At 36.5% G+C, this 12520-nt stretch overlaps 1 protein-coding gene across 1 annotated transcript in view; it reads left to right on the top strand.

Annotated features, from left to right (window-relative positions):
* Window positions 1-12520, top strand: part of LOC148939204 (uncharacterized) — a 224124-nt gene that overhangs the window by 130637 nt on the left and 80967 nt on the right. Inside the window, exon 11 of the mRNA XM_089107060.1 lies at window positions 801-1010. Within this exon, the coding sequence (XP_088963186.1) occupies window positions 801-1010 (210 nt within the window). The remainder of the gene's footprint in view (window positions 1-800; window positions 1011-12520) is intronic.

The following is a 12520-nucleotide window of genomic DNA, read 5'->3' as shown; positions in this document are numbered from 1 at the left end:
AAGAAAGGTTTTGGTGGCTAGGGCACGTTGTGCGGATGAAGGATGACAGATTGCCAAAGATTGTTCTTTTCGGCCAACCGTCTAGGGCTAAACGGAAAGCAGGTCGTCCTCGTCTGGGGTGGGAGGACGTCATAAAGAAAGATTTAAAGGACATGGGAACTTCGTGGGCGGGTCTAAAAAGAGAGGCTTTGAATAGATCGGGGTGGAGGAGGAGCGTGCGTAGCTGTGTTGGCCTCAGGTGGCTTGGTGCTGCGGTGAGTTGTTAGTAGTAGTAGCAGTAGTATGGTCTAATTGGAAGCAAAAAGTATTTCTTCAAATATTACTGATAGATGTTTCTGGAAATTTATTTAGGTATGAGTTTGCTATTCTTTTTTTTTCTGAAATAAATTAAAAAAGGAAGGATGGATGGAGGATTATGAACAAAAATTAGAAAGGATACATGGATCGGAAAGGAAGTAAAAGGAATGGCGAAAATTAGTGTTGTGTATATTTTTTGTATTTTTTTCTGAAAATTAGTGTCATTTACACTTTACTGAAAACTAAATAGATTTCTTCGGATATCACCAACTGATGTTTTGGAAACTATTGTTTAGTTTCTAATTTTCATATTAAGTTGAAAGGTATGTTTACTATCTCCCCTAAAGTGCAAAATAATTCCCACACAATTCACCTGTTTTGTAATTTTTTTTTTTTAATTCACCTAAAATGTACAATTCATCCCTAAAATATTCCTTGACAAAATTCTGCAATCTTCCCTGTCTATAATCTATAATCTAGACGTCTTCATTTTGTGTTTCCAGGAGACTTCACATTGATTGCTCCAACAAATAGTGGCTTTAGTAGATGGACACCAGCAGATGCGGCAGACCCGTTTTATATTGGCCAAGCTGCACGACGAAACATGTTCCTTGATCATATTGTCAAGGGTCGTGTGACAGAAGAAGATTTGAAGGATGGAGCTACTCTTGAAACTTTAAGTGGGAAGAAAATTCCAATCACTATTGCTTATGGTAAGTTCTTGAAGACTTCCTGATGGTAAAAAGGTAAAAATAAGGAAAAGAATACGGCCCTGGATTTTACAGTCTCTACCAGTGTTGCAGATCTCTATTTCATGGATTTCAGCCAGGAACAGTAAGGGGGGGGGGGTTGGGGGCCAGCCATCCCATACTTTCGCAAACCATTCATTTTTACCCTCTTCATATTACTCCAAATGCCCAATTAGAGCTGGGTCAACTCCGGCTGAGCTTACAATGTCATGCCACTGATCCCCGTTCCAAACCAAATAACCAGTGACACCAAATCTCCAACTCTTGAATCTCCAAATCTCCAAATCTCCATGGGGTTTCAAGTCTAACGTGCTAAACACTAAGCTAGGAAGGTTTCCTAATAGGGCCTCTAAAAAAACTGTTTCTGCTATAAGAGAACACAGAAATAAATATAGAATAAATATAATAAAGAATATAGAGAATAAAGAATGTAGAAAGCTGAAGAGGATGAGATCTTTGACATGGTCCTCCATGTTCCTCATACTCCTCATAAGGATAAATGGATAAAGCGTTTTCACCCCCCCCCCCCCCATGGATACGGTATTGTATCTATGACTCATTACCTTTGTAAGTCGAATTTTATGTAGAATGACCTATATAACTCGAAGTATGCATAACTTGAACTGTACGGAAGTCGAATCAAAATCGTGGTTCCGTGAAATTTGAGTTAGCGAGAGTCGACAGTACTACCTACTGCCCTCAGGGACACTGGGAGAAGGTTGTCATCATTATCTCCATTATATAAATTAAACGCTGCTAACACCGCTTACAGAACGGCTTTGCCAATTTGATCAGTTTTCTGATTTTTATCGCATGGTAGCTTGGGACGCCAGTCTCGTTTGTCTTCCCTTTTCTTTGCACTGCACTTATGCGTTTTCTTTGAATGCTTGAACAGAATTGAATTTATTATAAATAAAAGAAATAAAATAAAAATGTATCCCAGAATGAAAATAATTAAAGAGTTCAAAAGGTTATACAAAGAACAACAAACCAGTTAGTCTGCAAAAAAAGGATATAAAGTCCCATCGTTAGGAAGGTACTGAACAGGGCATGCATTAATAAAAACAGCAACCCTGAATGTGTGTTCATACGCGTAAAAATGGAGAAAAAAAGAACTATAAGAGTCATAAATAAGAATACTAAGATAATATAGAATAAAATTACAATTGCAGGAATTTCTTTGAAATTTTGTTAGATCACGCTAGATAGCACTATTTTATTTTTTTTTTCGTAAGAAAAAACTCAATTTTCTATTCTTGTCAGCTTCCCCTTCTCTTCGGGCTAGACATGTGTATTTTCTTCCAGTGTTTGAAACCATAAATATGTCTCAAGGACCCCACCAGTAATGCGGCGGTATATGGTACAGTTGAAGAAAAATAGATGGATTTCATTTTGATATGAAGTGCTAGATGACAATGATTGTTTCTCATTTCTTTTAGATTTCCATACCCTTTAGGCAAAAACGTATGAGTTTTCTTCGTGTGTTTGAAAATATATTTAAACATAAACATTTATAAACAGGCTTGTAGCATGACAAAAGTAGTGTTGTGGTGTGCATCGAACTTGAGAAAAAACTAGCCAGCTTTCAAATTTCGCCAGGTAGTGTTAGATGGCGTTGAGTGTCTTTTTTGTGGACCAGCCCGGCTTTTTTTTTGTATCAGTTCTCCATACTGTTTCAGCACCATTCTGAATGTTACTTTGAGTTATAGGCTACAACCAGAGTTACTTCGGGTGTTTAAGGACTGTGCTGAACAAGCGGTCCACAAAGATCTTAAACTGGAATAAACACAAAACTGCTGAGCAACACTAACGCTTGAATGCCTTTTACAACATAAACTACCTTTTAGATAAGGGGGCGGATCCCCACCAGACCTGTCCTCTTTATGGTAAAGCTGGAGTAGTGTTTTGCTGAAAACATTTTACAAGCCAACAAATATAGCCGGTTGTTAATTGCAATCCTTTTCATTTCCCCATTGCCTTTAACAACATTTGAAGAACTTTTAATTTTATTATTTAAAACAAACCCTATCAAATAAACCCTTCTGTTCTCTGACAAATGTCTGTTTTACTGTGCCATTGTGCTACACGTTCACTATTGAAGTTTGGGAGGGGTTAGGAATTCAGATTAGCCTCAATAGCGCTGGGTTGAGGGTATGGTAGACCCCCTGATATAATGAGTAATTTACATTACTTTGAAGTTTTAATATAACTTTATTTTTTGAATTTTATTTCATTTCTGCTCTTTTTCTGTATTAGTTTAACAACTATTCTAAATGTGGTGGGTGGGGGGGGGGATACCACCCCATATTAATCCACAACTATTCAAACTGAAGTCAAACTCAGTAAAACAATTTAGGTGTATTTTCTTTTAAAAATAAAATAGAAACTTTCCTGAATAAGAGGGAGGTTGTTACTTTTCCAAACACGTGGTCTTCACATGCAACTTCAATTGTTTATCATATTACATTATATCAAAACTATTAAAATTATCGCTTCCGCAATAAGAGCTCTCACCCTATCTGCACCCGCAAATCACGCTTAGTCCAGGCATATTTCTCAGAAGAAAAGAAGGCAAGGGCTTATCTAAATCACATCTCGCGGGAAAACTTAAAGTTTCGGCCTAAAAATGCAAATTTTGAGGCTGCAGATACTTCCTCCCCCCGCACAGGAAATATACTCTGACCTCCAAAATAACAGTGGTAGAACTGTTGAACTAGAAAAAATGTTCTATGAGGATGGTTCCCTTTTTATGCACTGCATATATGTTTAGGGACGAATTCGCAACCACATGCTCATATAAGCGTTTACCTAGCCCTTTCGTAATTTCAGCAGCCTGTTGGTAGTTCTAAGCATATTGGCCATCTCAAAGTATTTGCTAGAGGATATGTTGATCCTATTAGAGTTGTAGTTTTGCGGGATAAAATTGTAGAAATTGGTACTTCTTTGAAGTATCAGCTCTTTTGCTACTTAAAAGAAGGGGTCATAACTTTATTTCTGTTCAAAAAGCTCTCTACTGATATGCTAGGGCCCCTGGTTCAGTATTATTCCTCTGAAAAGAAGAATGCGCCCGTGACTACCCTTCTCAGAAAAACTACGAAATTCCGTTTTTTGGCGATACCCGCTTGAAATCTGCGCTATAGGGTTTATACGGTGCTGTAGTTCTGCTCCAAAATTTTGAAATATAATAAATTTAGTAGTGCAATTTTAATGAGAGATCACCCTCCATTTTAAGCTATTTTTATCTTTTTCTAAAACTGTGCCAATTTTCTTATTTTAATTACTTTTGAGTAATTTTAAAATTGTAGATTCTTACACATTTGGAAACAAAATTAACGTTTGAAATTCAATTTTTTAAGTTTTTTTTATTTTAGAGTTTAATTATATGCTCTTCTCCTCTTTAATGGCAGTTAGACTGAAAATTTACGGTTAAGTTGATTGTTTAAACAGTTCATAACGAACTCTAAGTAGGGAGCAAAGCGGCTCAATAGGAATCGAAACTCTGAAAAACAGAATCAGAACAGAAACAGAATTTTGGTATCAATAGATATATCAAAGAATTGGTTTATTGTGCATGTTCAATATATATATGTTTCACTAAGTTTAGTTTTACCCATCAAAGGCTACGAGCCTGGGAAAATTTGCCTGATTTTTGAAAAAGGGAAAAACGCCCCCTAAGAGTCAAAGAATTTTACTGAAAAGAACACCATCAGATTCAGCGTATCAGAAAACTGTAATGTCGAAGTTTCGAGCTCCTATCTGCAAAAATGTGGAATTTTGTAGTTTTTGCCAAAAGAAAGATCACGGATTCTTGTTTATATTTTATTTTTCCCCAGGGGTAAACGTATCGAACCAATGGTCCTAAAAATCGAGAGAGGGCTCCTTCGAATGAAAATTGAAAGTTCTAGTTCCTTTTAAAGTGACCAGAAGGATTGGACGGTGAATAGGCCCCCTCCCATGGCCCTTTTCCCCTCAAAATCATCCGATCAAAATTTTGAGATGGTCATTTTGTTCAACATAGTTGAAAGGTCGAATAACTATGCTTTTAGAGATAAAATCACCCCCACAGCCACTGCGGAAAGGTCTTTAAGTTATAAAATTTTCTCATTGTGTACGTATAGTGTTTGTTATTGGGAAGTGCGCATACATTTTTGGGTGGGGGGGGGTGTTGAATTTTCTGCTGGGGAGGGGAGGGGTCAACGGGGAGAATTTTCCATGGGGAGGGAATTTTCCAGGGGTGAAATTTTTAGGGACAATTTCACACTGGGGGAATTTTATCAGCCAGTAGCAAACTATGAAAACGAAAACAAGCAAATATTTTGACAAGGACCTCCGCCAAGTCTTCCTCAGTGCTCAGAAAAAAAGACAAAATCTAACCTTTTGAAGTGAACTCTACAAGAAGACAAAAGACAATGTTTCTCTTCTTTCTCTTCGTGCCTTTTCTCTTCTTCTAGGGTTCACTTCAAAAGGTTTTATTTTGTCTTTTTTTTCCTTTTTTTTCTGAGCACTGAGGACGACTTGGCGGAGGTCCTTGTCGAATTATTTCCTTGTGTTCGTTTTCATAGGCTACTATTGGCTGATAAAATCCTCGTTTTTCTATTTCTTTTCTTTGTTTCGTACGCCATGTGTAGCCAGTGTGGTCTTAGAATGTATTTACTGGGGGGATTTGCCTGAATTACTATACGAAATCCTTTTTATTTGTCTTACTTTATCTTTACCGACTCAATTTTACGTGTGGAGAGGTTAAGTCTAATTATTCGGGGTAAATGTTTTCCCGGAATTGAATGGTCTAGAGGATCTTTCGGTGGGAATGGGGGATTTTTTCATGAAGTTGGAGCAGAATTTTTCGGCATTATTTTAAAAAAAGATTAGAAATTAAGTAAAAAAAAACAAGTTTTTACAACTCAAAGTAAGGAGCAACATTAAAACTTAAAACGAGCAGAAATTATTACATAAGCTACATGAGGGGGGTTGCCCTCTCCTCAAAACCTCTGTCTTTACGCTAAAGTTTGAATGTTGTCCCAAAACTTTAATAACAACTCCTGAAACACAAGGGTAGTTTAATTAGAACAATAAGAAGCTTTTTTTAAGTACTAAAAATTTAGTACTGAAAAGTAGTAGAATTTTGTTTAATTTCAAAGAAGAATCCGCTTTTTCTTGCAAAAGTTTTGATTTCACGAAGACAAATTTGGAAGAAAAAGACTTAAGAGTTAGCTTTCCATGTGAAAGGTCACGAAAAATAAGGCGAGAAGACATCTTGCGATAAAAATTTCTGCAGATTCAATGTTAATACAAATAATATTATTTTTGGGGTTACGCTCTAAATAAGAAAAGCCATCATAAGAAAAGATGAAAGTGGGTATTAACCTAGACCAGATTTAAGGTCAAAAGCTCTGATGAACTGTAACCCTCTTGATAAAAATATTGCCATTCTTCCTTTATAAACAGTTTGCATAATGGGCACACTCAACACTAACAGATGACCATAAATATGTCAAGAAAATAATAGCAACACACTACAATACAATGCCCCCTGAGGGCCAAGGCTAACACACCAGTGCAAAGCCGTGTAAATTTCTTGACTGTTTTTAACTGAAGAACCGAAGTGAATGATAAGGTTACAACAGTTGGATCTTCGGTGATTGAAAATGGGGAGACGGTTTAAAAACGATTAGCATCACTTACAGTGTAGCGTCTGGCGATTTTATTAAAAAAGCGAAACATTTCAAAGAAAATTGGATATATGCTATGATTAATTTACACTACAATAGTATTAAAACTAAAATTTCTCTGTAGGTGATAATCAGTCAACGTTTTTATTTTAAAAAAAATAAGGGAAAATTAAGTCTACACAATGTAGGAATAGGCTATTTTAGGATAATCTTGGCGAGTGAAATAGACTAGTTAACTTCAAACAGGTAGGCCTATTGGTCATACCATAGTTGCTAGTCGCTCCAGGTGAAAGCTCATCCATTACATTGTCACAAGTTGTAACAACTGCCTGTAACAGAAAGAATTGAAGCACAGCCCATAGGATTACTACACGTGGCTTTATCCGGGTCTAGGCGTATTTCCCTTGTCACATTCACCCTCACCCCCCTAGGAAACTCCCTCGCAGAAAATTCCTCCGGATAATTCTCACCTATATTCCCCCAGAATAATTACTGGACCTGTATAAATATTGCTTTCACGTTTCTATCAGCAAAGAGGGACAATAGGAGAGACAGGGAATTCACCTTACGAATACCCTGTGACAACGTGGGGAATTTTCCGGGGGGGGGGGCTCCCGCCGGCTCCCGTTTTATCCACTGTATTCTTTTAGGGTTCTATGAGATTAAAGTTTTTGATTATGATGCAGAGCTGCAGTGTCTTAGTCAAGTGTGAGCAATGTCCTCTTTCAGTTACTTTTTTTTCAATTTTGAAAATTGGAACATTTTTAATTTGGACGAGAACACCTTAAACTTAAATATTTGAATTTTGAGCAGAATTGCAAACTAAGTTGAAAATAGAAAAATTACTGGCTAAATTTTACTTTTGTACAAATTTTACAAAAAGCCCAATAGGCCCTTATGAATTATTTTCAAGCATCTTTTTCTTTTAATTTTGTAGGTCAATTGAACTAATTATGCCATGACACAGCAACCAAAAGATTCAAAGTTTATGAATTTCTATATGACGAAAATGAGTCCTGATAGGTCGCTTCAATGAAAGTGACTAACTCTAATCAAATTTACAAATGGAGAATTTCACATTTTCTAGCATAAAGGATCAATTGTTAATATCCTCTGTTGAAAAATTCTATTGAAAAAAGCTATACATAATGAAATAGACGTAATAATCGAGTGAGAAATTAAAAAAAAAACTGATTTCCTATATTGGTAATTTAGATAAATATGCATTTGAATGAGGTCTTGAACTTACGTACAAAGCCAAACACTTAGGGCAAGCAAAAAGCCAAACAGACGAACCCATCGACATGCAGAATCAGGGTCATATCTAGTATTCTTCGGGGAGAGGGTTCAGACTCTTAACCCCCCATAGATACGGTCTTGTGCAGAATTTTAATTAGTAAATTTAAGGCATCATAAACTCAACATCACAAGGCACCGCAAATCAAGTAATTTGTTATAAAGTGCTCACTACCTAGGACTCATCAAAGAAATGCTACTAGCCCTTATTGGTTTCAGTGCTTTAAATTCTTGACCCAGGCACAGTGGCTTACCATATGAACTTATGGTAAGCTAAACTTACGATGGCTTAACCATATGATGGTAAGTGTCACATCTTTGTGATAGATGAACCTTGTGAAATACACGCATATTAGTATAATTATCAGGGGCGTCGTTTGGAGGTGGCAGGAGGGGCAGTTGCCCCCCCCCCAATAATGTGGATAATAAAATATTATACATCCCATGCCCTTTGACCATCCAGACATGGACCCCTCTTGCCCCCCCCCCCTCCATAAAAATGCTGGAAATTCGTCCCTGATAATTATCAGTATTTTCAAAAAGCATACCCACTTAAGTAGGCAAATTGTATCCTCATTAACTGCAAACAAGAGAATGGGAAAAAGATTCAAACTGATCCCATGTTGCAGAGACCAGGGATAGAAAGAAAATACATTATTTTATTGGGTCAGAGCCAAATTTCTAAATTTACATGGTTTGAAAGCCTTTATGGTTACCTTATTAAACCGATATCTCGAGAAATAACCCTTAACCTACTACAAGGCCGTATCCAGGATTCTTTTTTTTTGGGGGGGGGATTGGTTTTAAAAAAGGATTTTTTTCGGGGGGGGGGGTGGTACACAAAAAAACTCCCAAGAAACGCATAAAAAGTTCGTGTATATTCATTTTTGTTGCGTTTTTACGAGTCGGAAAAACATTTCCGGGGGGGGGGGTCAAACCCCCTTAGGCGTTACGACCTTGGCATAATATTATTTGATAATTTTGTCCGTATTTACTTAACAGTTCATTATATTTAAAGCTGAGCATTTTGACTTGCTAAGTACGTTTTTTTCAGAGAGAAACTTCTCGAGCTCAGCTTTTGGATTAACGACATCTATGTTAAAATCTATAGACTGCAAGTATGACAGATCCTCGCATACCTAAGTAGTTGTGAGCAAAAATCAGAGTAGGTGATACTTGAATGAATATTGTTTTCTGGAAATGAAAACTTATTTAATTGACATTAAAACTATCCACACAATTATGTGTTCTGAACGTTAACATATTATTGTCAAAAATACTAGTATTTAAGTCCAGAAAATGGACGTTTAGATCTGCACTCAAACTGAAATGATTTGATTATCAAATGCCTTGCACAGTCATGACAATCATTGGCAGTTCTTGTCATAATAAAAGATAATGCACTAAACTAATAAAAATCACAGCCGTAGCCATCATCAGACAAGTTTATATGTTGATTCGACAAATAGAGTCAAAATTAAAATCTAAAACATTGAAATATCCAACTATCTGTAAAATAAAATAACTCTAAGTTCAAATTAAAGAAAAAAAAACTTTTAGAGTCAAAAATGAATAAAAAGAATAATGAACTAAAACAAATAAATATATACAATTATTGACAAGTGAGTGTAGCATTAAAAACATGAACAAACGTGGGAACAAATATAACGCATATGTTGTGCTGGTACCGGCTGGATTTTAGGTACCGGTTCAGCTATTTATCTTGGGACCTGTTGGCACGAAAGGAGATGCTCAAGGGGAGGAATTCACAAAGTCACGGATTTACCAAACTACCGACACCAAGTTTGAAACACAATTCATCACGAGGTGTCGAAAGGTTTGTAAGGCAAAATTGTTTCAAAAGGGAGCAATAAGGGACTTAGAGAGATTTAGAAACTACCAGAAGAGCTCGGTATTGGATCATTTCCAGGCGGTCCTTCTGGTCCGAAATCAGGCCGTAATGCCAAACGGGACAAGCGTATTCTACCAGCAGTCTAACAAACGTAATGAAAATACGCAATAAGTGGAGGGGTTGGGACACCATGACGAGAAAGGAGTTTTAAAGAAGTTTGCCCGTTTGATCATCTCCTGCGTCTGTTTTTCCTACTTCAGGTCATCTGTTAGACATATTGCTAAGAGTTGATATCCATGATGCTGCAACCTGAAACATTCTGTAAAACAAGGGATGAGTTATCCCTCAGAAAGTAAAACGTTAATACGAGCAATTTTTCACGATTGACGATCATTTTGCCCTCCTCAGCTTGGCGGGATAAACTCTCCATTATTCAATATGCCTCCCTTGAAACACTCCTTTACCCAGCTCCAGTACAGATAAGTCATCAACGAACTTATAGCGATCTGACTCATCATTTGCCAACTCATTTACCATAACCAAAAAAAAGAAAGGGCCTAAAAATGTTCCTTAGGGAACTTCACAGTAGATTGGCTGGTGTTCAGAAAAGAATTATTTTTACCTAGTTTTTTTTTACTTCTACCTGAAAGAAAATTTGCAACTATTCTTACCAAATATGCTTCAGTATTAAAATTTTTCAATAGCTTGCCGATAAGGGTTCTAGGGTAGATCAAATGCTTTCTTTAGGTCAATCGCAATGAAGTTGACTCAGCGTTCCCTTTCATCCAGATGCTTTAAAATCTTGTCAATTAAACTAACTAAGTAATGGCTTGTCGAACTTCTGGGAATATTACCAAATTGTTGAGGATCAATTTTATGCAGAACAAAAGTTTTCAGCCACCCAGTGATGAAACTTTCATAGATCTTGCTAAAAATAGAGGTCATCGTAATGGGCCGCATACCAGCAAAATACCAGGCGGTTTCATTTTTGGATATAGGGGTTGTGAAACCCCTTTTCAAGTTTTTTCGGGAAATGGCCTGTTAATGCAGTCTTGTTAAATATTAAAGTTAACGGATCGCTCACAAATTCAGGACAAGACTTAATGAGGTCAACAGCAGTATCGAGTGGTGTAATACTCCAATTTAATCTAGTTCTGATGCTTATTAATCTAATTTTGATGTTTATTCAGAATATATAAAATTTATCAAATTTGATGGTACCCATCAAAAGTTACGAGTCTGGGAAAATTTGCCCTATTTTTGAAAAAGGGGAACAACCCAAAACATCAAGTAATCTTAGTGAAAATCACCCCATCAGATTCAGCATATAAAAGAACTCTACTGTAGAGGTTTCAAGCTTCGATGTACAAAATTAGCAATTTTGCATTTTTTGCCAGAAGAAAGATCACGGATGCGTGTTTATTTGTTTTTTGTTTTTTTTTTCACGAGGTGATCATCGAACCAAGGATCGTAGAAGATCGAAAGAGGGCTCATTTGATCGGAAATCAAAAATTCTAATGCCCTTTCTAAGTGACCAAAAATATTGGAGGACAGGTAGCCCCTCTCCCTCGCTATTTTCCCCCAAAGTCACAATATTAAAATTTCTAGATAGCCCTTTTGTTTAGCATGGTCGAAACATCTAATAACTATGTCTTTGGGGATGAAATAACTCCCACAGTCCCCGGTGGAAGGGCTGCAAGTTATGAACTCTGCCCATTGTTTACATATATTATTGGCTAATGGGAAGTATACAGTCGTTTTCAGGGGGTACTTTTCTGTTGGGGGTTCTGGGGGGGGGGGGGTACGTTGTAGAATCTTTCCATGAAGGAATTTTTAATAGAGAATGGAATTTTTCATGGAGAGGGCCGTTGATTTCTCAGCATTATTTAAAAAACGACCAGAAATGAAATTAAAAAAAAAACAAGGTTTTTTTTCAGGTGAAAATAAGGAGCAACATTAAAACTTAAAACGAACAAAAATTATTATGTATATGAGGGGGTCGCCCCCTCGTCAATACCTCGCTCTTTACTTTAAAGTTTTTTTAGTACTTTCAAAGCAGCTATTTATTCTAATTAAACGGCCTTTTTGATTCAAGAGTCGTTCTAAAGAGCTGGAACAAAATTTGAAGTTTAGCGTAAAACGCTAGGCATTGACAAGGGGGTGATCCCCCTTCATATTCTTAATAATTTCTGTTTGTTTTAAGTTTTAATGTTGCTCCTTACTTCCAGTATAAAAGAACTTATTTTTTTTTATTTAATCTTCAATTTGAGGCAAATTTTGGATTCTACGATGATCGGGAAATATATAAAATCTGGAGGTAGATACGGAAAATCTAGGTACCAGGATCAATTCCATGGACTCCAGGAGTCCAGGATCAACTCCAACTCCATGGTTCCAGGACCATGACTAGGTTCTAGGATCTACTCAGACGAGTAAATATTTTTTGAAATTTTAATGAATACAAAACTTTGAAACACTTTCAAAACACATTCAACCACATTCAACACATTTCAAACACATTCAACACTTTCAAAATTTTAATAAATTCAATAGATCATCTATACATCTGTTTTTTTTTAAAGAAAAGATTTAATGTTGCTTAGGCTATCTTTAATTGCCATGTAATTATATTCTAATTGGCTTAAAAACAAGTCAGC

The sequence above is a fragment of the Artemia sp. Qi Xiang Cuo genome, chromosome 21, assembly GCF_049724085.1.
Source record: "Artemia sp. Qi Xiang Cuo chromosome 21, ASM4972408v1, whole genome shotgun sequence".
Lineage (NCBI taxonomy): Eukaryota > Metazoa > Arthropoda > Branchiopoda > Anostraca > Artemiidae > Artemia > Artemia sp. Qi Xiang Cuo.
Note: the sequence above shows the minus strand (reverse complement) of the source record. Positions and strands in the feature narration are given on the sequence as shown.